Source organism: Apodemus sylvaticus, chromosome 3 (genome assembly GCF_947179515.1).
Source record: "Apodemus sylvaticus chromosome 3, mApoSyl1.1, whole genome shotgun sequence".
NCBI lineage: Eukaryota > Metazoa > Chordata > Mammalia > Rodentia > Muridae > Apodemus > Apodemus sylvaticus.
In genome coordinates, this window is record NC_067474.1 from 118418756 (window position 1) to 118446158 (window position 27403).

General features: G+C 44.6%; 1 protein-coding gene across 2 annotated transcripts in view; it reads right to left on the bottom strand.

Annotated features, from left to right (window-relative positions):
* Window positions 1-1589: 1589 nt before the first annotated feature.
* The window catches only part of Slc35d1 (solute carrier family 35 member D1), a 51336-nt gene continuing 25522 nt past the window's right edge, over window positions 1590-27403 (bottom strand). For both annotated transcript variants that reach the window (XM_052176874.1, XM_052176873.1), the window contains 4 exons: window positions 23432-23499; window positions 22418-22496; window positions 17640-17722; window positions 1590-4566 (listed from right to left, as the gene is read on the bottom strand). In XM_052176874.1, coding sequence (XP_052032834.1) covers window positions 4458-4566; window positions 17640-17722; window positions 22418-22496; window positions 23432-23499 — 339 coding nt within the window. In that variant the 3' untranslated portion in view covers window positions 1590-4457. The remainder of the gene's footprint in view (window positions 4567-17639; window positions 17723-22417; window positions 22497-23431; window positions 23500-27403) is intronic.

Genomic DNA, 27403 nt, shown 5'->3' on the forward strand with positions numbered 1-27403 from the left:
TCCAGCCCCTAGCTTCCTAACTTTTAAAGCAGACTTCATTATCATGTTAGATTATCCTTTCTTCTGACTGTGCCTTCACATTGGCTTCCTCACTTCTCACGTGTACAATGGCTTTCTCAATTTGTTATCTGAAGTCCTGTCTGGCCCTGCAGAGCACCACCCTCCTAGTAAGCTGCAGTGTAAGCTGCCTGGGGTAGCTTGCCAGCTAAGTCACTCTGGTGGCCATCAGGTCATGGCAGGCTGGCAGATGACTTTTCCTTTTCAATGGATTTTAGAAGGTGACCACAATCCTATCACCTGGTTACAATTGTACTGAATGCATCCACCTCTACCTCAGACTCTGGGATTTGTCACCTGAGACCTGCAGTTGATGCAAATACTGCAGCTGGTGTTGCCTTTCCAAAACATACACTAAAAATTTAAAAAAAAAAAAAGTTATATGTAAGTACACTGTAGCTGTCTTCAGACATACCAGAAGAGGGCATCAGATCTCATTACAGACGTTTGTGAGCCCCCATGTGGTTGCTGGGATTTGAACTCGGGATTTCAAATTTGAATTTGAAGTCAGTGCTCTTAACCACTGAGCCATCTCTCCAGCTCCTAAAAAATGTTTAAAGTAAAAATTGATCCCTATCAAGATTTATTGTGCACCTATAGTGTACCCATCATAGGCTGGGAACTAAAAAGACCCAAATCTCTCTACCTTCAAGAAGCTTAAGTATGATCGAAGACAGGATGTGTGTGGCCTTTGTGTGTGATGAAACTGAGTATCAAGAGCCTCACATGTCCTTAGTGCTTCCTCTTCATCTGAGCTACACATACACACACACACACAAATATAAAATCCTTCAATGAAGTCTTTCCCTTATCCAAAATGACCACAAATAGAATCTTGACAAGTCATGTAGAACCATGCTCACAGCAGCATGGCTCTTAAGAATCAAAGCCACTGTCAATGAGCTGTGCTGTGTACACACCAGGGCAGCACAGGCTTTCAAGGAGGGCCTGATGAGTGTCCAGAGAGGAACCCTGAGGACATGCTACATGAAATATACCAGTCCCCAAAAGGCATACCGCACAATCCCACTTGCAGTCAAAGCCCGAGAAACGAAGAACTGCAACCACCAGGGACAGGAGGAAGGGGAAGTGGAGGCTTCTGTCCAATGCCTGTAGCACCAGTTTAGTGATGGGAGACCAGTGCATAGCAAGGGAGACATACTTCGCCCTGCATACTTGGTAACTTCTTAAAAAATGCCTTCATGTGTTCCAGTCCCTGACATGCTTCCGTGTACTCCTGGCTCTGTTGAGTATCATACCGACCGAAGTGGCTCTCCTGCTGACTGCAGGATATAATACTGGGGGTTATTACCCAGTACTCAGTGCTGCTCCACCCTGAGAAGGCTCATTAAGCAAGTCTAACTTCTGAAAAGAGAGTAACACTTCTCTCCTTGAAGCTCATCATGGGATCGTAGTCGCAGGTTCTATGGCAGGTTTGCGAAGCATTAATACTGAGTTGTGTCTACACCCCTGGACTGCAGGTACCTATCTCTCAGTGCTCACGACACAGGAGCAAGGAATTTTAACACACATTTTCCAGAAAAAGTATTTATTTGACATCATTAAAAAAATAGTTAGGCACATGATTTTCCATGTTTCTGTCACCTGATTTACATACCTCAGTGCTCAGTCAGTACCTCTTACAAACACTAAGTCAATTGGTAAATAGAATCTATATTGAAAAGATGTGTGAGAGGCGAACACCTGTAGGCAAAGGTCTTGAAAGGAAACATCTGTGAACAAAATAATCTCTAAAAACATTTCTGTGAGACGATAAAATCTAACCAGTAGATTTCTTTTTTAAAAATATATTCAAAGTAAAGGTTAAAAAAAGAAAACACTAGAGAGTCTCCTCATCCCACAAGGTGAACTGTGAGCAGCAGGAGCAGAAGGCAGGCCTAGAAAAGTGATGGTGTGAAAGACTACGAGAGGCTGGATCCAGTGTTTGGCTCTGAGGTGAGGGCTGAAGGCCTGGAAGCCCCCTCAGGGTGACAGTGGGGTCTTCAGTGAGCTACCATACTGAAATGCAACTGACTCCCACGGAGACAGAAAACAGATTTCCCCTTTTCATATTTGCCACAATAATATGAAAATAATTCTCTTTTTAAAAAGCAGAATCATAGTGGCTATAATTATACAGAGAATATTTTTGTTTTGTATTTTCAAAAAGATAGGGGGCAGAGACTGTTACCTAAGTATCTGAAGGCAAGAAGCACAGGTTCGTGAGACTTGGAAACATGTTGCTCTATGCTGCTGGCACTGAAGAAAGAATGACAGATATGTGTCTGCTGTGTGTCATATGCCCTGGGCACCGTATGCAGTGTGCCATATGCCCTGGGCGCCGTATGCAGTGTGCCATATGCCCTGGGCGCCGTATGAACTGAGCACTGCGCTCATTCTCAGTATTTTTCCCCAGGGAAGGAAAATTCCATTATAGCCTATATGTGGGAGAAACCAGCATTGCACAGACGTGGGAAGAAAGAGCATCACTGTCAGAGGAGGACTCGGGAGACAGTTCTAAAAGCTGTGTGGCTAGTCTGAGCTAGAAGAAAATCTGAGGACCATGACCTCTGAATGGAATCCATGTTCTGTAGGGGCTGGCCTGAAATCAATGCAGACAGGTCTTCCTTACAAATCGCTGACTTCTCTCATTTGTGTCCTTTCAGCTAAGGCCAGGCTCTGCCCCCTGTATTTGTCCACGTGGTTACCAATATGCTGGTCATTACATCTTCACTCACTTAAAAGCTCCCAGCAAGGAAAGCAAAGGCCAGACCTAAAGCCCTCAGTGGCCCTGTGACTCACTAGCACTCCATGGAGAGCCTGCTTCGGCATTACTGACCAAAACCTCCCACATATTTTTGATACAAGATTACAAAAAACTTGCAAATCTCTTTCTTAAAAAAATTTATATGCAAGATGGAGCCTACAGATGAAAAATTTCAAATAGAGGGAAAAAAAAAAAACCTCTCCTATTCCCCACTGAGACACCAAAATATAAGCTAAAGGCCTGTGGTCAGCTAACCACCAAAGGAGGCAAAAGCAAGCCTCTTCCTTCCCTAGCAATCATGCTGGCCCAAGCAAGCCCCTCCAAAGCCTGTGATGCCTCTGAGCCACGCCTGGCTCGGGCAAGCACTCCTTCCTGAGGCAGGTTAGGCAATGTCCACTCACACAGGCTCTCTCAGAAACGAGGAAAGGGGAAGATACATCCAGTCTGAGATGCTCATCAGGTAGATGTAGATGTATCTGTAGGGGAAAGCTGACCTCATGTCACTTCAGGGAGAGGAACTTAGATCCTTCCAAGAAAAGGTCAAGTCCCAACAAAGCAAAGACGCCCACCTAGCTCTTCCCTCACACCAATCAGTTCAGAAATGTAGGCCCTTGTCGGGAGATAAGGATGTGCAAACAGGAATACAAAGAATACCAACTGCATCCACATGCAAAGGCATGGGGAGAGGTGCCAGTTTCCTGACTGTCTGTCCCTTTAAGAGAAGGGTCAGGCTGAGCCACTGCTATGCTGGTGTACAGAATATAGCTCTTCAGTCTCTTGTGGGCTCTGGACTCATGGCTGTGGAGTAGGCAAGGCAGGTGCTTCCAATCTCATAGACCTGCAGTTCCAGAGACCTGAAGTAAGCAGTGCACAGTCCCAGAGCTTTCCAGTTGGCCAGAGAACCAAGTTTTCCGTCTTGCATTCAGTCTAGGGCAGGACCACTACCAAGCATCTGCAATCCAGCACTCAGCGTAATGCCGAATGAGAGAGTAAAGGTCTGGCTTCCTTCACCCCCTGCTGGTCTCCAACTAAACAAAGAGGAATCGGACATTCCAAGGCACGCTCTGCTCACACCAGAGTCTAGGAAAGCACGACTCTGCAGAGCATCTCAGGGCTTTAAAACCACAGCTATCACCTTTGGCAAATGCAATACTATGAAGGCAGTGCAATTAAAAAGGTGGAGGGAGGAGGAGGAAGGAAAAAATAGAAGAGGAGGAAGAGGAAGAAGAGGAGAAAGAAGCAGGAGGAGAAAGGAGAAGAAGTGGGAGAAGAAAAGGAGAAGTTTCAGATCGTCAGCTGCATTTTCAGCTAAATTGTCTCCAGGGACGGCCCACTGGAAGGCAGCTCTAGCTGAACACATTGTATATACTGCCAGGGCCACCGGAGAGCAAGCTACAGAGTAAAGGATTTCAAAACACTGATGCTTCACTGTCAGAGAAAAAAATAAATTAAAATCCTCCCAGTACATTTTCCAGTCTGATATAAATTAATTCAAACATAGTTAACATACAGTCAATAAATTTTCAAAGGCAGCAGTCAATCCCAGGGTTGTACAATTGCGAAGAAGTATTAACTCCCCGCACACACGCACGCACGCAGTGAGGCTGCTCCGGCGTCCTCGGGTCTGCGGTGGTCACACCGCTCCTTTCCCCTTGGTGTCCAGCCTGCTGCTGGCCTCCGACTGCTTGCTCAGCTGCTCTTCAGTAAAAGTGATGTAAGAGTACACCAGGCTGCCAGCGATGCTGCAAAACAGTGCCGTCCGTCAGGAGGGAGGCAAGGGAAAGAGGGAAGAGTCTTTACACGTGTATCAGGGCAAGTCTGGTAAAAGTTAGGCATTCCTTGGGAAGGAATGCTACACATCCATTAGATTGCTGATAAGTAAGACAGGCAATGGCATCTTACATGACTCTAAAAAGTACGCAAAACATTAAATGTTGGTCACCTCTATATAAATTAAGTAAACATGAATGTGTATTTCAATTTGAATTAGAAGAGAGAAGAGTCTAGAAGACACACCAGGAACACTGACTGGTTATACCTGACTGCTAAGATGCCATGTGGTTCCTTTCTAGTTAGAGGCAAGCTCAGGGAAGAAAGCTCCCTGAGTTCCTGGCTGTGGGCACGCCTCACCTGCTCACTCATGCCACCCCAGCCTGCACGCATGAGGACAACGATCCCCTTCATTCTCTGGGAGGACTTCACACCTTCCTGTCTCTAAAAATAAGCTGGAAGCTGGGTTCACAGATCCAGCATCCCATCAGACCCCTCACTGAGAGAGATTGCCAGTACTCTTCCATTGGGTCACCAGCAAGCAGACTGCTGGGCTGGGCTTTCCCTTAAACTGTTCTGGCTTGGATCTGGCCCCCATCCTTGGCCTGACCACAAGCCTCCTCAACATGCTGCTCATTTCAAACCCTTTGTGGTTTCCCCTGGGCCTTGATGTCCCAGCTCTAAGGCCAGCTGCAGCAGGGTGAGAAGTGCCACCTCAGAATCCTGTGAGGAAGGAATGCTAGTTAGTGGCCACTAGGAGCTAGTGTACCACAGCCCACACTTGGCCCTCCATCCTGGCCTCACAGAGATTCTTCTGCTAGTCTATCCTTCCTAGCAGGATTCCCACAGACCACTTGCTGAGGTGCAACACCGGCGTGTTTGTGTTTCCTTTCATCTCCTACCATTCTGATACTCCTCCAAGGTGCTCCATGCGTGCTGATGCACACTGCACAGAGGAGGAAACAATCCTCAGGCTGTGAGAACCTGCTCTGTGTCAGGGTGTCTCTCCCCCGCAGCAGCTGCCTCCCCCAGCTCTCACTGCCCTTGCATCACAGATCCCTGGGCTTCACTGTGCCATCAGCACAGGAGCATCCCAAGCGTCATTCTTTCATCTCCTGAGAGTCCCCCGCACATTGGCAAACGCGTCTGCTCTCGGGGAATGGGAACCTGTCTTACCTCTCCAGGGCCTCTTGCTGCTCCCACTGCTTCTGGCAGCCTGTCTATCCTGCTGTTGAACCCTGGAGATGGTTTCTGCTTTCCATTGTGTTAGTTCAGATGAGACCCTCATAGCTTGGCTAGGACCTCACAGCCTTTGTGCCTAAAGCTAAAAGCTCCCTGAGGACCATGTGACCCTCTCCCTATGACAGTCACTTCCCTTTGCTCCCAACCCACTTCAACAAAAACAATGGAGAAAGGATGCCCTTCTTTCTTTCATTCCATTCTCTTAGTCACATTCTCTAAGACCTAAAACAAACAGCCTCACTTCTTCTGTCACTGAGCCTTTTTCATCTGGATGAGAACACCTCCAAGTGCAGGCTTAAAGCATGACACGGCTTGTATGTGTCCCCAGACCCCAGTCTACCCTGGAGTAATGAGACAATCCTGAGCCAAAGTTGAGTCTTGGTCTACATCCTGAATGTACCACTAGCTTTAAAACCCCAGGGAAATTAATCTTTCTGCAGCATCATTCTGTATATGAATACAAATGCTCCACGCACCTGGGCTTGTCTGTTGAGATCTGGTCTTTTGCTATGCTAAATACTGGTTGTTCCCAGAGAACACAAGAAGATCCTGGTGACCCCATGTAACATGCCCCTACATTATCCCTGATTGGTGGATAAAGATGCCAACAGCCAATAGCTGGGTAGAAGAGTCTAAGGAGGGGTCTTAGGTTCCCAGGCTTGGGGTCTGAGAAGAACCATGAGGAGAGAAGGTGGAGAGAAGAAAAAGACCAGGGTTAGGAGTCAAGAAGGCACAGCCACGGGAGCAGGCGATTGGAGTTAAGAGCAGTCTAGATGAAACATAGTGATAACTCGGGGTTACCAATAGAATATAGATTTTAATAGCATAGAGAGTAGATATATTAGTGATAATAAAGCCTAATAATAAATATAAATATAAAGGTCATGTGTGTCTTCTGTCCAGGAACTAATTGGTAAAAGGTGGGATAAAAACCCAGGATTGGAATGAAAGTTTTCTACAGCACATTTGCTCCCAACATGAGGCAAAACTTGTTTTTAAAAAAAAAAAAAAAAAATTCAGAGTCCCAAATAAAAGACACACTCTGCCCCTTTGAGACTAGAAAGGTGGGGAAAGGTGGTTCTCTCGCAATGTCAGCTTTCGCCAACTGCTGAACAGAGCCCCGAGGAATTGGGGTAAGGGCTGAAATACACGCTGATTTGGCACACATGATTCTGGGGGTCTCACTAGGAACTAGGCCACAGCTGCACCCCATGAACAGAATGGCATGCCAGGTGACAGGGCCCTTAAGTTGCAGTGGCAGGCATGGAAGCCCGCCAACCTAGATCCTCCCTGGACGCTGCTGCTAGAGCGCAGCTCTGAGCTGAGCACTGATGTCAGCTGAGTGGGGCACACGCAGCACAATGTCTCAGCGAGGCTGGTCTGGAAGGTTAAATGAGTTTATATGCACTGAGAATATGATCATGGGCTGGGTTTGTAGCTCACTGGCATAGCACATAACACTGGAAAGCAAGACTTCCTGTTTGATCCCACTGCAAAAAAAGTAAAAATAAAAATAAAGTCTATGGGGGCTGAAGAGATTGCACAGTAGTTTAGAGCACTGACTGCTCTTTCAAAGGTGCTGAGTTCAACGCCCAGCAACCATATGGTGGCTCACAACCATCTGTAATGGGGTCAGATGCCCTCTGCTGGTGTGTCTGAAGACAGTGACAGTGTACTCATATACATATAAGTAATTCTTTTAAAAAATAAAGTCTATGTTAATGCACACAGAGAGAGGGGAGAGAGAAAGGGAAGGGGAGAGAGAGAGAGAGAAGGAGAGAGAGAGGTGAGAGAGCGACAGAACACTCTAACACACTTGTATGGAAGAGGAGACAATTGTGTTCTGCTTTCCTTGCGGAGCATCAGCACACAGTAGTGGTAGCATGACAGCGTCACAAGTCCTTCAGCCCACGTGACACTGTAAAACAGGCAGCATATGAAGAGCAATTATCTGTTCCCCGGTTCTGGAGCTGGGCCGTGAATGTGGATGTGACAGGAGTCTTCCCGCTGGTGCCTTGAATGAAGGAGGCACAGGGCTCCTCCTCTTTGCTAGGGACATGGATCTCAGGAGAGCTTTATCTCCACACTCTGCTCCCACCACAGCATTCTTGCTAAAACTCTGACCTGGGGAATCATAACTCCACCATGAATGCCGGCCGGCCGGAGGGACACAGCATTCAGTTCACAGCCAGGGACAAAGGAAAGCTGCTGTCACCTGTCCAAAGAAACCTTCAGTTCTACCCTACTTGATCACTGCTGCCACCAAATACTGTATGTACTTACAGAAATGACAACTCATGAGTCACCTAATACAACTAAATATCCAGCAATAACATGATAGACATATTAAAATTAAGAACCAACCATTACACAAGCCTTTTTCAAAAACCTGAGTATTTTTCCATATAAACTTACAGATTCAAGTATTACTAATTCAGAGACCTGCTGTGGCAGACACAGCAGAGGAATGGGGACAGGAAGAGAGGAACAGGAGCAGCTGCAGCAGCCACTCTTCCTCACAGAGGGGCCTGGTTAGATGACTGCAGTCTATCCTGAAACTGTCCCACCCACTTCTCCCCCTTCTGAGGAGATGGGAATCCGCTGAAACTCTAGCATCTGGGCTGGTAGACTTCTGATCACAGAGCCCATGCCTTCTGGATTACAGCATGCTATGAGTACACTCAGTGGGGAGGCTACAGAATCATGTAACAGTATTAGTTCCACAGAACCATATAGTAACATACATACTGAAGCTATAAATAGGGTAATAAATCATTTCAACAGGTTAAGTAGCCAGCCAGTAGGAATAAAAGTCAAATGCCCTTTCTTCTGTGACACCTTCCTGAACAAATCCTGGCAGGGTTCATCCCCTGGAAACTGCACCTGAATTGCTGGCTAGTCTGTTTAGCTATTTTATAACAACAGCCCTGCAAGCTCTTTACCAGAAGTTGTAAAGATGCCTGGTCATTGTTCCTGGTAACCCTGAGCTCCAGAACAGTCTCTGCAGGAATGCCCACCAGTGCCATTAGGCTGCCCTCAACACAGAGCCCAAACAGATCCTGTTAAAACTAAGTCATATGTCTGCACACTGACTCCACCAAGGTCCTTCCCTCTCCCCCAAAAAATTCTGTAATTAACAAAACCTCCTGCCTAATCTATTCCTCTAACGAACCAAATAGCATGTCCTTTCACTGCTTGCCCCTGTCATGTAGGCCTATTGGCTCCGGAACATTCCAAACTCACTTGTACATCAAGGCCATTCACTTGTTCTTCTCTCTGAAACTGGGGGCTCACTTCCACCATTCCCAGTCCGAACGTGATATGCAACCCACAACCCTTCCTAGCTGTCTTCCTCCTTCCTTGTTCTCCACTACTCTTTCTCTACAGCCAGCAGAGCAAGCATCTGGAAAACTCCACACAGACAAGCCTTCCAGTTCCCTATAGAAGTTCTACCCACCTGCCTCAGGCAGGCTCTGAGCACAGGGCTGTTTATAAATCAATCTTCCTGAAGAGGAAATTCTTCTCTTGTCCAAGCAAGCACACGCTTTAGTGTAAGGAGCCAATGGACTCAACAGCTGATTCTACCTAACCTACCAAGGGAGCTGAAAGAACAAAGAGAAAACAGCAGTAAGACAAGGGGAGCAAGGAGAGCAGAATGCACAAAGCTAGCTGCTGCCTTCCCAGGTATCTGTTCATGTCCTACCTATTCTAAAATAAGTGTTGGTCTTTGCACACACTTCAAAAATAGAAGTCTATTAGTCACACAAGTCTGGCTAGGGTATGAACCATTCCATCTGCCTAGGAGTTTTGGGAGACTGCCCAGGAATAAATTTAGAAGGAGGGGAAAAAAAAAAAAACCCTAAAAGATTCCCAAACCCTGTTGAGATGTTTGTGGCACTCACATCCTTGACAAGACTATCAGCAGTTTTGTTAACTAACGTGCCAGACAAATATCGCTTCCAGATCAGAATTCTGGTGAGGTTCTGTATGTATGGGTTCTGAACAGAAGAGGTAAGGAACAAAGGAGCAAGCCTGCACACCTGCCGGGGATCTGCTCCTACCACTCAAGGCCACTGTCTCTGCAGAGGTTTCTGAGACACTGAGCAAGATCTTAAGTATTTCTGCTGCTTAGGACTAAAGGCCCTCCATCACCTTCTCTCTCATAGCTGCCCCCTTTCCTTTGTTCCCTCTTCAAGAAAATTTAAATATGGGCAGACTCCCACTAGAACTAGCAGAGCAGAGTTTATGAGTTCTGCAAACCTGTGGGAAACTCCTTCAAATTTCCATACTTCCTATAAAGTGGCCTCAGTCATGAGACACTCTAGGCAGACTCAAACCACAGAGGAACAGAAGCAAGTTAGGCTGACACCCTGAAGTGAAACTCCACATTCTGAAGATGAGAAGCCAAGGTCTACAAGAGGGAGCAGGAGGCAGCTGTTGGCAGCAGCAGCAACAGAACATAGGATTATGCTACATTTAAGCTCAGTTCTTCCTCTCCCCACTGAGATATTATCAAAGAGCTAGCTGGCTTCCCTGCAACTTATTCAAAAGTACAAGCCACTCTAATGAGAACCCATTCATTATATAACTATAAGCAGCCTGGCAGCTGTGACTTCAGCAGCCACTAACGGAATATAAGCACGGCCTTCTCATACTTCAAATGAGAACACCAGGCGAGGGAAGTTCAGGCTCTTACTTCAGAAGACTGGACCAAAAGCATCTACAAGGAACTACTTAGGAAAAACAGCCTGGCACCAAAACTTCACTCAAAGTTTTAGAAAAAGAAGCAAAGATCCAAATGAGAGAATGAAAGACTTCAGTGCTGGGCAAAGGTCACTAGAACAATGTCCTGGAAAGCAACTGTATAGCTGGATCCCTTCCCATCCCATCCCAGAATCCTGAGAGTTTGGATGACTTGATTAGTGCCCCACCCCTAAAAAAGGTTTCAGTCTTACATAACCAGGAGGCATGTTATGAAAAGCTATGGAAATTGTTAGTACATTCGTCTACTAACCAACACTAAATAAATAGCCCTGAAGCTAAGAATATGGATATGGAGGGTGAACTGCAAACCAGGCCTTAGCAGCTAAACAATGAGGAGCAAGCTTCAGCTTCTCTGTGAAACGAGCTATTCACAGGAGCCATTACAGAAAGGGCCTTCCTTTCACAGCCACACAATCAAGCTGGAAGCTATTGGCAGTGTTTTGCTGTAATCACTACGGTTGAATGCCTCTTATGGGCTAGGAACAATGTATATTGACGTAATTAAGATAAGTGATTTTCGGACCTCAAAAGCTGGTAATCTAAGGAGTATCACACATGGCTCACGAGGCTACACTAACTTGTTCACTCATCTACTGAACACGTGACTTAGACCCTGGGATCCAGCCTCCTGGACTACAGTGCTGGAGCCACGACTCACTTGTATGAAACTGGCTTACTACAGACCCCACTTGTACAGGGGACCCACTGTGGTCCTAGCATAGAGAATCAGGCTCATTCCCTATGTTCCATGTCCATTCAGGTTCCTTTCTCTAGCTCTTAGTCTGTCTCTCTTATAGAATAGATATAAAGAAGAAAGAAAAAAAATAACCCCCAAAACACACCTATAAAAGTGTTATTTTATATGATATATAAACATACACACATACATAAATGATAGATAGGACTTTATTTTTAATTAAAAGCATGGAAGCAATTAATTATGTTTATTAATACAGCATATTAAAAAGTACCTTAATCCAGATTTTATTATACGTAAAAATTAATTCAAAACAAGCTTTGTCACAAAACAAAAACAAAAACAAGCCAGGCAGTGGTGGCGCACGCCTTTAATCCCAGCACTTGGGAGGCAGAGGCCGGCAGATTTCTGAGTTCCATGCCAGCCTGGTCTACAGAGTGAGTTCCAGGACAGCCAGGGCTACACAGAGAAACCCTGTCTCAAAAAACAAAAACAAAAACAAAACACAAGCTTTGTGAACAATTATGAAGTCTGAACAAAACCATCTGTAACACAAGGGAAAAACCTTTCTGGACTTGGATCAGTCAAAATACTCTTAATAAAAAGAAAAGCTCAAAATTTAAATATGCTGTGCTTTCAGAACTCTAAAAGCACAAGAAGAAATGATCAAGTTTTTCAAATGGGTAAATATCTGACTTGCAAATTCACTAAAGAAAATATGCAGCTGGGCAGTGGTGGCACATGCCTTTAATCCCAGCACCAGGAGGCAGAGGTGGGTGGATCTCTGTGAGTCTGCAGCCAGCCTAATCTACAGAGTGCCTTCTAGGACAGCCAGGGCTGCACAGAGAAACACTGTTTCTAAAAACAAAGCAAAGTAAAAAACCAAAGATAAAATAAATATGCAGCACTGAAAAGATGCTCCTATCATTAACCCTGGAGAAAGGAGATCACAGTGAGTCTGCAGACAGCTGGAGAGGGGCTCAAAGCAAAGCAAGACAGGCAGCCCCTAAGGCCAGGACACAGCACCAGAACTCCACATACTGCTGGTGGCTCTGCAAAGCAGTCCCAACATTTTAGAAGGAAAAATAAAACAGGATGCAATTTCTTCCTCCCCTCACCACTCCCACCCCCACTCCAGGGCCTCCGGCATGTTAGGTGTATACTCCAGCACTGAGTTACACCCCAGCACTTAAGTTAAACATGCAAATCTATGTATTTATCCAAGTGCAACTAAGACCTAAACTTCTAAGCAAATATTTATGGCAGAAAATACATAACAGCATAATAGCTTTAAATTGTATATGGCCCAGGAGCCAGACGTGGTGGCGCACGCCTATAATCCCAGCACTTGGGAGGCAGAGGCAGGTGGATTTCTGAGTTCAAGGGCAGCCTGATCTACAGAGTGAGTTCCAGAACAGCCAGGGCTACACAGAAAAACCCTGTCTCGAAAAACCAAAATAAATAAATAAATAAATAAATAAATAAATAAAATTGTATATGGCCCAACCGCTTTCAAATGGTGGAAGATATAACATATCCGCCCACGTGTGCTCAGCAACAGAAGTGTGTGGAGCACCAATACATGCAGACACAGCTGGAAAGCGTGTGAAAGAGCCAGGCTCAGAGTGAAAGTCAGCACACACTGTTCATGTGACATTCTGACAGCTCTGTGAACAGAACAGCATCTGTCAGGACTTGAGGGAAACAGAAGCAACCACGTACAAGAGAGATAAAATACTCTTATCAAAATTCACAGCCCTATACACCAGAAAGGGTTAATGATTGCATTCAATTATTTAATCGAATTCTAATTCTATCCTGGGTGGCCCTGAGACTATGGCATCACTATTCCTGAGGCCTGGGCCATGGCCAGAGCCAGGACCTTCACTGCTCATTCTCCGTCCTCCATGCTGCTTCTTTTGGGAGAGGGGACCCTTTGCTGACCACTGAGGAATTGGACTCTGGAAATAAAGCACTTATGGGAGATGCAGACAGGCATCTCTAATGAAACATGAACTCCTCCTTAAACCACACAATGCAAGCTGAGTGGCACCTGAAAGCTACTAAGCATGCCCCATGCTTCCTGCTCCTGAACCAGGCATGGCGGGGACACTCCACTTTTCTTCTGGGTTTAGTATTTCAGATAGGGACTCATGTGGCCAAGGCTGCTAGCAACTTGCTATGTGAGCTATCATGCCTGGCTCTGAAGTTTCCCCTCCTCTTCTCCTCTTCCTCTTCTTTTTGGTTTTCGGTTTTTCAAGACAGGGTCTCTCTGTATATCGCTGGCTGACCTGGAACTCTCTCTGTAGACCACACTATCCTCTAGGTCACAGAGATCTGCCTGCCTTTGCCTCCAGTGCTGGGATTAAAGGCACGTGCCACCACAGCCCAGCTAAGCTTTTCATAATACAACAAAGAATGGACACAGAGATAGGGGAGTCATATTTATTCAGGCTTAATCATATATTCTTCAGGAATATAGTTCAGTTGGTGGTTTCCTTTAAAGTTTAGTCTGTTAAGAACTAACTGAAATCATTTCCAAACAAGCAAAATCTATTAAATAGTCCCTGTAGCTTAGCTTTTACATTAAAAAAGTTGACAACCTCATCCTTATATGCTGTCTAGTCAGAGAACAGCAACCATAAAGCAGCCCTAAAAATAACAAAGACAATTCCATTTTTAAAGAAAAGGGGGAAAAAAACTAAACAGTATACTTTCCTTGCCAAAATCTGTAATGAAAATAACATTTGAACAGGTGTTAGAATGCCCGGATTTGAATCCTATTTGGTTCTGTCATTCTAACTCAACAGCAAGCTAATTTCACCCCACATAAGAAGACGGGAACTCAGAAGCAACAGCACCTCAAAGACAAACAAAAGCCAGTATCCCCTGGCATCCAAATAGAGCACAGCACTCCACACCCCTTCAAGAGGCAGTACCCAGGCACTACACTGTTTCAGGTAGAGAGAAGGCCCCAGGAGGCTCCTATCTCTGAATGCTTGGTTCCTAGCTGGCGGATTGCCGCAAAGGATTAGGAGGTGTGCTCTCATTAGAGTAGCTGTGTCCTTGTTGGAGGAGGTATGTTTGGACGTTGAGGTTTCAAAAGCCTGTCTGTCTGACTGTGTCTGACTGTCTGTCTGTCTGTCTGCCTGCCTGCCTGCCTGCGCCTCTCTCTGCCTGTGGATCAGATTGTAAAGCTCTACACTACTTCTCCAGCACAATACCTGACTGCATGCAGCCAAGTGCACGGCCATGATGATTAATGGATTAAACCTGTGAAACTGTAAACAGTCCACAATTAAGCAGCGTCTCCCCACAACAATTGAACAATACATCCTCCACCAATTCCTCCTGCCAGTTCCACCCCAAGGAGATGGCCAATAAACATTAGGGGAAAAATAATGGAGGATTATTAATCCATTACTATTATTAATCTCCATATTTATTCTTAAAGCAAATAAGTATTGTCATTTGTTTACACTTGAAGTGAAAGGTTAAGAAAATTACATCATTGGCTGCTAATTAAAAAGAAGATGGGCTGGTGAGATGTTTCAGCCAGTCCAAGAGCTAACCCCAGACGCAAGGCAAGGTGGACCCAAGGAAAGGAGCGAGCTGACTCTGGGCCTCCTCAGGTACCAAGATGACATAAATACAGATGCAGGCACATACACAAAATCAAATAAATACTAAAGTAACTCCTACACACAATGGAGACTGGGTTTTCACCTGGAAGGGAAGAATTTCCAGCAATTAAGATGGCCCAGGATGGAAAGCAGAGTTAACAAGGAGGAAAATAAAGGATCTGCATGTGGGAAAAGTCAGCTGGCAGTAGCAAGCAGGCTACTAAAGAGACAAGACTAACATCAGAACAGAGGTCTGGCCCAAACATAAATTGGATAACATATAGGCATATAAGAAATACTTAAAACCACAAAATTCAAAGCCTAGAACTAAAAGAAGTCTTTGATACAATGTCAATCAACCCTTCACTGACAGTAGCAAACAGCTTGAAAGGCAGGCAGTGATGCTGGTGAGGGCTTGCTGATGCAGCCCGCTAAGGACACCAGTGCACACTCCTGCACGAGCTACAGCTGCATCCACCTGTGACTCTGCTGAGCCTGGGCATTGATTCCTCTTTGCTGGTTAGCTTTCACAGTCCTACAGAGTACTAAATGTAAGCTACTGAGGGACGAAAGCATCAGTGTTCTTATCAAGCTGTCACTCTTACAGTCTACTCAACCAACCTGCCAAGAGTGACATGCCCACTTGCATGATAGTGGCATAACAATAGGGGTGATTAACTGCCCTCCTTGGTTGGATCTGAGACCCACTCCACAGGAGGGAATTCATGTTGGTATTGTAAACCTTGTCAAAAACTTATAGCAAACAAAATCACAGGGAAGGAGGATATATAATACTGTTGCTTAATAAATGAGCACAGCTCAAGCTGCCTTCTAACTATGTTTATAGTCGCAGATAAGTTACGCCTTAACAGAGAAGCCTCTCTTTCCAGTGAGCAATGGTGAGGATGTAGACTGAGTCTGTAAAACATGGTGGGAGTAAGTGACTGATAAGTGCCCAGCTCTCAAGGAGATCTCTCTCTCATCCCCTCTAAGGCTCAGGGACACTGAAGGAAAACAGGGTAAACAAATGAAAGGGCCAGGAGGTTGTAAAATGTCATCGTCCTGGATAAGACACAGCCATGGCACTCAGGAACTCACAGGCAGCTATGCATGCCCGCACTGGGTCTAGACAAGAATGGAGGGATGCATGGAGCTCAGGGACCTCACCCTTCACTGCTTAACTATCTGCTACTGGTAGATCTGGGGACGGGAACCACCACCTTCACTTGTGTACCCATTGACTACCCACCAGGAGAATGGGCTATCCAGGGTTCTACTCTAGTGGGCTATCCAGGGGTCCACTCTAGTGGGCCATCCAAGGGTCCACTCTAGTGGGTTATCCAAGGGTCCACTCTAGTGGGTTCCACTCTGGTAGGCTATCCAGGGGTCCACTCTAATGGGCCATCCAAGGGTCCACTCTAGTGGGTTATCCAGGAATCTACTCTAGTGGGTTCCACTCTAGTGGGCCATCCAGGAGTCTACTCTAGTGGGCCATCCAAGGGTCCACTCTAGTGGGTTATCCAGGGTTCCACTCTAGTGGATTCCACTCTGGTGGGCCATCCAGGGGTTCCCTCTAGTGGGTTATCCAGGAGTCTACTCTAGTGGGTTCCACTCTAGTGGGCCATCCAGGAGTCTACTCTAGTGGGTCATCCAAGGGTCCACTCTAGTGGGTTATCCAGGGGTCCACTCTAGTGGGTTCCACTCTAGTAGGCCATCCAAGGGTCCACTCTAGTGAGTTATCCAGGGGTCTACTCTAGTAGGTTCCACTCTAGTGGGCTATCCAAGGGTCCACTCTAGTGAGTTATCCAGGGGTCTACTCTAGTAGGTTCCACTCTAGTGGGCTATCCAGGGGTCCACTCTAGTGGGCTATCCAGGAGTCCACTCTGGTAGGTTATCCAGGATTCTGCTATGAATAGTATCAATCCTATGGTCACAGAGATGGCACTGAGTAAATTAAAAAGTCACAAAACAAAAACAGAGTCATGATCTGGGAAGAGGAATAACAGTGGGGGGGGGGAGTTGATAGCAATGGGGGTTATTAAGGCAAGGAGTGAGGACAGAGATGTCAGTATACATTATATACTTATAAGAAATTGTTAAATAACAATTACTTTCCAAATACTATTTATTATTTTATGTGTATGAATATTGTACCTATGTCTATTAACATGTATGTCTGGTGTCTGTGGAGTCCTGACAAGGACATAACATCCCCTAGAAGTGGAATTACAAATGGTGTGAGCTGCCATGTGGGTGCTGGAAATTAAACATGGATCCTATGGAAGAGTTGTCAGTACTCTTAACTGCTGAGTTATCTCCTCAGCCCCACAAAATTAATACTTTTTAAAAGGTAGTGATATATCTACAGTCAAATACTTACAACAGTAATAGAACTGGTGGTTTTTAGCCCTGAATTTCTTGAGAGCATTACCTGTCATCAAGTTTAACAAGCCAATGAGTGTTCTTTGGCACAGGGGAAAGGAAGTACAACCCTAAATCGTATGCATTGAATATGGAACCATTGCCTTCCATTTCTTATAAAACATTAGCTAGAGACATTAAAACATATTTAGTAAACTGTAGGCACTCCATAAATTTATTTGATGAGTCAACAGATTTACAATTGAATGACTAGCCTAATCCTATGCTGTAACACTATTTGAATACTTAAACCCCCACTTGTCAGTAAAGTTATAAATAATTCAATATTTTTACTTACCTGATATTTAGGCCGATAAAATTTGTCCACGTGAAAATATAATCTCCACCAAAGACCATTCCAATATAGGTTATTAATATATTCTAAAAAATAAAAATGGTGATATATTGTTATATAACTCTAAGCGAGCTTTTGAAATGTACATGTAAGAACACTCATAAGACTCAAGTACAAAATAAGTAAGCATACAGTCCCAACAAAGGTCTATCATCTGCGTGTAGCAAGAGGAAGAACAGGAATAAGGTATCTCTAACATGAGCTTTCCCAATCAGGTTCTCTAAAGGACAAACAGTCTCATCTACATGAAGAATACTATATATCACCAACTTGTTCTGCATCCTACTGTAGCCAACATGACTTTCCCCCCACTGGGATAACTGTTGACTTGGGAGGAATGGGTAAAGAACAAGCATTTTCTTTTTAAAAATGAAAAGGAAGGCCAGGTAACAGTGGTGCACACCTTTAGTTCCAGCATTCAAGAGGCAGAGGCAGGTGGATCTCTATAGTTTGAAGCCAGCCTGTTCTATAAAATGAGTTTTAGGATAGACAGGGCTACAAAGAGAAACTCTGCCTTCAACAACTCTCCTCAAAAAATATATGAAAAAGGAAGATAGAGAGTTAGGCTGGGCAGTGGTGGCACACACCTTAATCCCAGCGCTTGGGAAGCAGAAGCAGGCGGATTTCTGAGTTCGAGGCTAGCCTGGTCTACAGAGTGAGTTCCAGGACAGCCAGGGCTATACACAGAAACCCTGACTCAAAAAAACTAAAGGGATGGAGATACAACATATACAGTGTCTTTTGAGGACTCTTCCTTGATATCTTAAAAACAGAACAATTAGGGTACGGCACAGTAGTGCACACCTTTGATCCCAACACTCAGGAGATAGAGGCAGAAGGATCTCTGTGAGTTTGAAGCCAGCCTGTTTGCATAGCTAGACTCCAGAATAGACAGGACTACATTAAGAGACCTTATCTCAACAAAACAAAATAAAACAAAACATATAAAAAGTAATTTCAAAGTCATTTAAAATCACTTCTACTGGACCAGTGAAATGGCTCAGCAGGTAACTTATGACCTAAGTCCAACTTACAACTAAGAACCCAAGTCAGAGGAGAGAACTGACTTCCCAAAAATTTTCCTCTAACCTTCATGGATGCCCTGTGGCACACACACAGTCATACACACAGAGTTTTACAAGTCACTTCTCTTAGGTGGTCCCTATCAGTGACGACACCATGCACTTTGGATACAGGACCTGGAGGATCTAAGCTGAATCCAACCTGAAAGTCTCACCACTGAGAACTAGCTGTCACAGTGCCAGAAGGGGCTATGCAAGCTTCCAACAGAGGAAAGCAAACAACGATCCTTCCCATATGAGCTACAGTGACCAGCAAGGCGAGAACTCAGTTGCTGCCATAGTGATACTCACACCTTGGTGGTAACAGCAGCTATCTACTCGGACTTACAACCCACTTAATGGGAGAGAAATCATGCCTGGTACCATGGCTGGAAACCTAGCCAACTACCCAGGCCTTGTGACTCACAGATCTCAGAGGAGAGCCTCCCTCCACTTTACTAAGCCAGCCTAATTCCTAACTGCACTTTAAATAAACACTTAGCCTCACAATCACAGATAAATGTGGCTCTCACCCCTCATCAAAGAAACTTCTCTTTGTAACTGATGAAGACCATTACAGAAACCCACAAACCATGCAGAGAATAACTGATTGTGCGGCGACTAGCCACACTGGTAAATATACAACATAATTCCTGCACCTAAGGCACAGGAAACACCGTAGGAAGAGGGCACAAGGATTGCCAGTGCCAGAGGACCAGGAAATCCTCTATAGGACTGTGTCTCTGCGAAAGACAGGGAAGCTTTGCTCATGACACCTTGCCTGAACAGGACCTGGACAAGAACAACAACAACAACACACTAACGTGGAGTAGAAATCTTGTGGGTCCCCATCACTAGACAAAGAACTAAAGGCAACTAAGAGAGAGTATTTCTAAGGATGAACCCCCAATTTATTATCCAATACCAAGTGGTCTGACCTGAAATCATATACATATAAGTAACATTGAGCAGATTGGTAAAGTTGTATTTATAGAGCTGTGTATATATATGTGTTTATATAAAACAATAACAAAAAAGGGGGGGCATTGGTACATTAGTTTGAGAGGGTACAATACAAGGAAGGGATTGAGAAAAGAAAGGGAAGGAGAAAAATGCTGAATTATATTTTAATTTCAAAACAATTAAGCCATGAGACAAAACTGAGGACATGTTCAAGGCTGGGACTGGGGTGCAGCCCGGTGCCAGAGCACTTGCCTGGCATGTGCAGAGCCCTGGGTTTGATCTGTAGCATAAGGGTGGGCATAAAACACATTAAACAAAACTTAAAACTGTCTTTATAATGAAATGCCCTCTGGGAGAGGATTCAGAAGTAACCAGCATTTTCTAATGATCGTTACATAGAGCAGACTTTCTTACTATTTGAGTGGACGGACAAAATTAAGTATGAAGTAAACAAGGATATCAGGTATCTTAGAAAGGAATGTGATAGGACCTCTGATTGGATGAAGTGACTGATATGCATAGTGTGCACAGGGGACAAGAGGGGACAGAGAATCCAGTCCTCACTGCTCACAACCACAAGTTAGGAAGCATACAAGGACACAGTTGAGTATGTTAAGCAATCTCTCCACGCAGAAATTACTGGAAGAACAAGAGTATCACATTAACGCTAAGACTGTAACTCCCAATTTTCATGCAGCTCAGAGTCTAGGCTTTGCTATTGAGGATGTGACTTGGTATGCCCAGGGCAGGTGACTTTCCTATCATCCTGAGGGAAACACAGAATCCAATCTAAGGTTTTGTGAGGCTGAGATCCTTACAAGGAAGCATAAGACAACTTAGGAAAATCATGGCTGATCTCTGAAAGCTGTTATCAACAGTATTTCAGAAACTCCACTGTGGGTCATAAGACTGTGGCCAGCCATGGTAGGAAAATTCCCATCTTTTACTTGTAAGACCACACAGCAGACAGTAGCAAAACGACAGTGAACTAGCCAATCATTTACTCCTCCCTTGAGCTTAAAATGAAACCAACAGGAGGTAGGCGCAATGGGCAACACGGACAGCCATGTGATCACGGTGGCATGGGTACCATCTGCTGACCATAGTGGAGCATGGACAGCCATGTGGTCATGATGGCATGGGTAGCCTTGGCTGACCATGGCAGAGTGTTCCAAAAACCTAAGCAAACAGACTGAGCAGTTTCAATTGTGGGCTTTTCCTGCCTGTCCTTCTCCTAGGTTGAAAATAGGGCACCGATTCTTGCCCTCCTGTGTTCTTGCTGTTGTCTGCTCTGCTCTGGAAGTGTGGATTTACAAAGCAGAACTCAGCTGAGAAGTAATTTAAGGTTGGCTGTTCCAAGCCCTTGACTACAGACAGCCTCTATACAAGCTTTCTGAGAGATTTCATGCGACTGACTTGTTACATTTGGAGTTCCATTCATGTCAAACTCTGACTCCATGATGAGGAGCTACAGATTGTCAGGAATTTTAACCCAGTGCAGTTTTCCCTAAGTCCCATGAGTTCTACTCCATTGGGGTGCAGAGAAAAATCTGAACATAGCTCCAACCTTCCCTCTGCATTCCCTTCCCCTCCCTCACTCTGACAAGGGCATCAGGGTGGCAAATGCACTGTTCTTCCAAAATGATCACAGACCTGCCTCTCTCAATCTGGCCTCTTTCAGAAAGTAGGCCCACTTTGCTAACTGCTGAAGAATGTGAGTATTTGAGGTATTCTTAAAAATGAAAAACTAAAACCACCAAGTCTGATAAAAGTAGTCTCGGGTTTTGATTAGCTTTAGCAATACCAAGTTAACTGGGCTTTTCTGTCTGAAGACAAATGATTCTCTCTTAATCAAATAGATCAGAAGGAAAGACATCCCTGGGAATGTCAGGCACAGCTTTTAGGAGCCTCAGACATAAGAAATCCACAGGCATGTGAGGGCAACTCACACATAAGAAACCCACCTTGATTAGTTTCTGGCAAGCTTCACCTCCCAAAGAAAGTTAGGGCTTGGACTGAGAGATGTGTTTATCACTCTGTCGTGGAAACAGTCTCCTCCCCCTTTCTTCCTCTACAGTAACTGATGTGTCTAACTTTGTCCACATTCCCTAGAGCTAAGTCACCTTCAAGTAGAGGCTATGCCCTTCCTAAGTTGCTACAAACTGATTTAGAAATTACACACTGCATGTCAAGCCTCTACTCCAGCAAGTAGGAGTAATGCTGAGACTTAGGGTACTGACACTCTTTTTAAGATCTCATTACTTTATTAATATTGCTGTGCATATTAGGGGAAGGGCACATGCACAATTAGAGGACAATTTTGTTGGGTCAGTTCACTCCTCCCACTTTTACACGAGTTCTAAGACTCAAACTCAGGTTGTCAGGCTTCTACAGCGAGCACTTTTTACCTGCTGGGCCATCTTGGCTCCAGTGCCAAATTTTAATTGTTTTTTTTTTTCTTAACAATTTTCACTTATTTGGGGAGGCATTTGTCCCACGGTATGTAAGTGAGGTCAGAGGACAAATTGTAAGAGTCATTTCTTAACTTCTAGTTTGTGAGTTTTAGAGAACTCATGTCATCAGACTGGGCAGCAAGCATGTTTATCAGCAAAGCCACCTCCCTAGTTTTTAATTTACATGAACAATTTTTAAATAAAGCAGATTCCAAAAAGAAACAGGATTGCTCTTTCATCTCACCTTAATGCAGCCAACTATCGTGGTGGTGAGAGCGGAGTTGTACTGAGTACAGAGCACTGTAGCATACATCAAGATGAACCTAGGGCAGAGAAGGGAAGGGTCTGTTACAGGTGAGAGCCTGCTGTCCCACAGCCCCTCACTAAGAGAAACAACCAGTGCAGGCTCTGAGCAACTGAGAGCATTTCATATCTCAAGAGCTGCAGATTTTTGAAACATGCATCTGTTTTCTGACCAGGGCTTTCCTGCTACCAAAACCATGAGCAGCTCATTCACAATGAGGAGGGCTCTTTAAAAACATCCTTCCTGCTAACTCATCAAGGCAGACAGAATGCTCAGGGCTCACGGGCCCCTGTCATCTTGCCATTGGGATAAAATGACCCATGGCCAGGATGAAGGCAAGAGAGCTTCTTAATAATGGAAGAAAACACAATGAGAGTTTAAGAGGAGATGGCAGGTCTCAACAGCTACTATTCGACAACATTTCTAGTGCCCAGCTCATGGAGGCTTCTGAAGTCCTATCTCCTGTGTGCATGTCCAGTCATGAGCAACAACCACACTGACCAGCTACAGAAAACACAGCTGGGAACTACAATGATGCTCTCCCCTTCTACACAGAAGTCCAGCAGCCCCAAATTGAGATGCCACCACTGCCAGCCACGAACAAAGCAAACTAAGATAATTAAACTCAGAGCCTGCTTTCTTGTATATAAGGGTCAATGATATATGTCAGATGTCAATGCTGAGGAAAATGAAAAAACATAAATGAAATATAGTGGCTGTTATCACACAGAGGGATGGTGGATAAATATCCATTTCATTTCTCCATCAATTTGGGTGTGGCTTGGCTTTAGTTTAGCATATTCCCAGGGGGATATAAAGCCAGCAGGATCTAGAAGGAGACACACTCAGGAAACTGAATAAGACACTCAGAAATAAGGGAGAAGAACTCTAGAACAAATTTCTGAAACCTACTTCTCTAGGAAATGATCTGATAAGAATGTATTAAAGACTTACCCCATCACACAGGAGAGGGTGAACTGCAGCAGGAACAGGGTGTCAGCCCAGCCCTCAAATTCCATTGCCTGTAATACACAAGAAAACATTGGGTTTCAGAGCAGGTACTCCAAACAGCTCTCATTCATTAACCGAAGTCCTTCTGTTCAGTTGTCACCTCCCGACTACATCACTCCAAGGATTGAGAATGAAACTCAAGAGTTTCAATGTAGGGGGATGGAAAGACCATTTTCTCTAAGGGTGTGGCCACCGATAGATGGTCCCACACCTATGAGTATATGGGCAAAATGAGCTGGACTGGTCGGTTACTTCTAAAAAGGGCAGAGAATATGAGCTTGGTTAGGGAGGGGGACTGGAGATACAATCTAATGATAAAGAACAGTTACTGGTCTTCTAGAGAACCTAAATTTGATTCCCTGAAAGGGTTGAAGGGCTGACTTTATGAGCACCCGCACACATGGTACACACACACACAGAGACACACACACACATGAATAAAACTAAATAAATTTGTAAAAAAAAAGAAATTAGAAAAAAATTAGGAGTGGGGTGTGGAGGGGAAGAGTGGATGAATATAATCAAAATAAATCCTATGTATATATGAAATTTTCTAAGAATTAATCAAAATAGAATATTATAAAATAGAATTGCAGATATGTGTACTTGAATCAATTTTCAGATCTGGCCCGTTTCAAACTAAATGGAGAAAAGACTTTTAACTTCCCTATCCTGCAACTAGAGAAAACGATCTTTCCTTAGAGATACAAGTCACACCTAAGTGTGCCAGTTTTGTAGGTGGCTGTCAATCAGGCTTTGATGACCCTCTGTAGTGCACAGAAGCCCAAGCACAGCCTTAGTCGCTTGTGGAGCAGAAGTCAATCTGAAGACAACTAGTCAATTGATTTTCTCCTCCTTGGAAACTGTTATTCTGTTGTTTTTGTTGGTCATTTTAAGCCAAATTTTAAGAACCCAAAAAAAGAACACAGGGTCATATGCCATCAGAGGAGGGTTAAGTAAAAGTGAAAAACATTTCAGCTTTTATCTCTGTGCCAGCCTGTCCTGCTCCAACTTTCCCTGTATCCAACTAAGCTCCAGTTTGTGGCTTTTCCTACTCACAAAACACAAGATGAAATTTCATCTCTGGCAGCCTTTCCTGTCCACCATGACTCCTGCTCACCCATCAGGCTAAACTCAAGACTCCTTCACCAGGCTGCCGCTGAGCCAGCACTTCGATGGCCCTCAGTATTTCCCTATGGCTCTCATCTCCCAACTGTCTTTCTGCACCATGTCTACAGACTGCGAGCAACACAGGAAAGACCCACCATTTATGTAACCACACCCTGGCACTGCAGTTACCCAGCTGGTCCATGAGTCTTTCTTTTTGAGGTATATCATATAAAAAGAAAAGCCTCCAAGATGAAATAACAACAACAGTAAAGTACATAATCACTGCTACAAGTAAGACAAGACAACACGACACCCAGCTTAAATCTCCCCTGCTCTTCACAATCAATTAAGGGCCCTTATTTCTAGCCCTGGACACATCTGAAGTACTTCTGCTAGCATAACAGGCCTGGCAGAAATGAAGATATTCTAAAGGCTCACTGTGTCTCTCAATCTGACTATTAAAACTTATTATTAATCTGACTATTAAAACAATGGGCCCCAAAGAAATTGAAATTTCCCCAAGAATCTCATGCTGGGTCTGATTCCCAGCACCCACAAAGTGGCTTACAAGCATCTGTGACTCCAGTCCCAAGGGGTCTAACTCTCTCCTGGCTGAAGCTCCGTACCACTAGGACAGCTTTGCTGTCTAACAACTTCTGGTACAATTGTATAGTACAAGCTCTTCTGAGTCTTTCTCCTTATGCTGGCATAACTCTGACTAATCCAGGTCCTGCAAACCTTGTCATGGACTCATCCATACTGTCAGTTATAACAGCATTCCACCCTGAGAATATAATACAGTTTGTTGAATCACTCTCAAGGGACTTCCATTTGCACTGCTCCCACATAATTTGTTCTTTAAAATAAAGCTGCAGTGAACTTCTGTGGCCACATTTTCATTTATCTTATGTAACCCTTGGACCGTGAGATTGAGGGTTTCTTTAGGTAAGTTTATCTTTCCTTTATAAGAAACTGCCCACTGTTTCCCACAGTGCAGCACTTAATTGTATCCTCACTAGCACTGTTTGGGATTCTCACTGCTCTGCATTGTGACACACTTAAAACTGTCTGGGGCCAATCTACCAAGGACTAAGTGATCTCTTGCAATCTTAATTTATATTTCTCTATTGACTAACACGTGAGGATTTCTTTTTTCTTTCTTTTTTTTTTTTAAAAAAAAGATTTATTTATTTATTATATGTAAGTACACTCTGTTTTCAGACACCCCAGAAGAGGGCATAAGATCTCATTACAGATGGTTGTGAGTCACCATGTGGTTGCCCGGATTTGAACTCAGGACCTTTGAAAGAGCAATCAGTGATCTTAACTGCTAAGTCATCTGTCCAGCCTCAACAAGTATTTCTAAGATGCTTACTTAATGTTAGTATTTCTTTTATGAAACATTTGCCCAAACATTTTGCTCTGTGTGTGAGAGCGTACACACCCGAGTTTCCAGCTGCACAGCCCGTATGTGCACCTGCAGCCATGCAGAGGCCAGAGCAAGACCTCAGAGGTCACATTCTCACTGCCCAGCTTACGGCTGCCAAACAGGGTCTCTCACAGAACCCTGAAGCTCCAGTTTTAGGCAGGCTGCCTCTCTAGTGAGCTCTTGTCTCTCCCTTCAGGCTGGGCGTTAGTATACATAGCCTTGCCTGTTGCTGCTGTTGTTTTGTTTTGTACGCGGCTGCTGGGGATAGAAACTCAGGTTCTTACCCACTGAGCCCCACCCCCCCACCCCCATCTACCCCACCCCCACCCCGCCCTCCCAGAGATTCTGTTTACTTATGTGTGTGTGGGGGTGGGGGGGGGGAATGTGCATGCCATGCATTCAGAAGAAAATGTAGGGGAGTTGGTTCCCACTTCTACTATGTGGGCTCCAGGGGGCAGGCGCAGGTCACTGGCCTGGATGGCAAGTGCCTTTGCCCTCTAAGCCATCTCTCTGGCCCCTCCAAAATCTTGTTTTCCCGTGACTGGTTTCTACAAGCTTTCAGATACATTCTCAGTGACTCTCCTTAATTATAATAAGTCACACAGATGAGCACATGAGCATCTGTGAGGTAACAGTCATCAACATTCCAGCCCTGAGCGCCTTCTCTCAGCTCTGAGCCTAGGAGTACAACTCTGACATCTTGGGGCACTGTGCTAAGGGCAGTTTATTCATGCTTGCTAAACCAAAACAGTTAAAGTACTGCTTGGTAAATTTTTTTGGGGTGGGGGGGAGCTTCTGTCCACATCATGCTATTCGGCTGTCAGTGTAGGTACCGAGACCTGTGAGGCTTGTGACATCATACAAGCGACAATTAAGACAATGTATAGGTCTGTTGCCAAAGCAACAGCCGCAGTTTACCCAGAATTCCATAGCCTACCTTTACCTGTAATTACATCACCACCGGTATATAACCAGGCAGCGCTTCTTCCCCACTCTCTTTTTTCCTCTCTCTTTCTCTCTTTCCTTCCTGCCCGCTACCCCTTCCCCATCTTAAATAAAGTCCCACATGGAACTGTTTGGCCTGGTGTATCTCATTGTGGCCCACGTTGTCTCCACCACATCCCTGCGGCCCGCGCGGCCTGCACGAGCGCACAGCAAGCAAACAGGATCTTTTGCGCAGAAACCAACAGTCATAATACTTGTGAGAGATGGAGAGTAAAGGTCTTATTATCTCCAGAAGACAACACTCAACTAACAGCAGGCCACTGGACTGATATAGGCAGGCCTGAGTTTGCAAACTCTGAGTCTTTTTTTTTTCCCAGCATTGTGTTTTTTTTTTTAATTATTTTATTTTATTTTTGTTTTTTGGGTTTTTT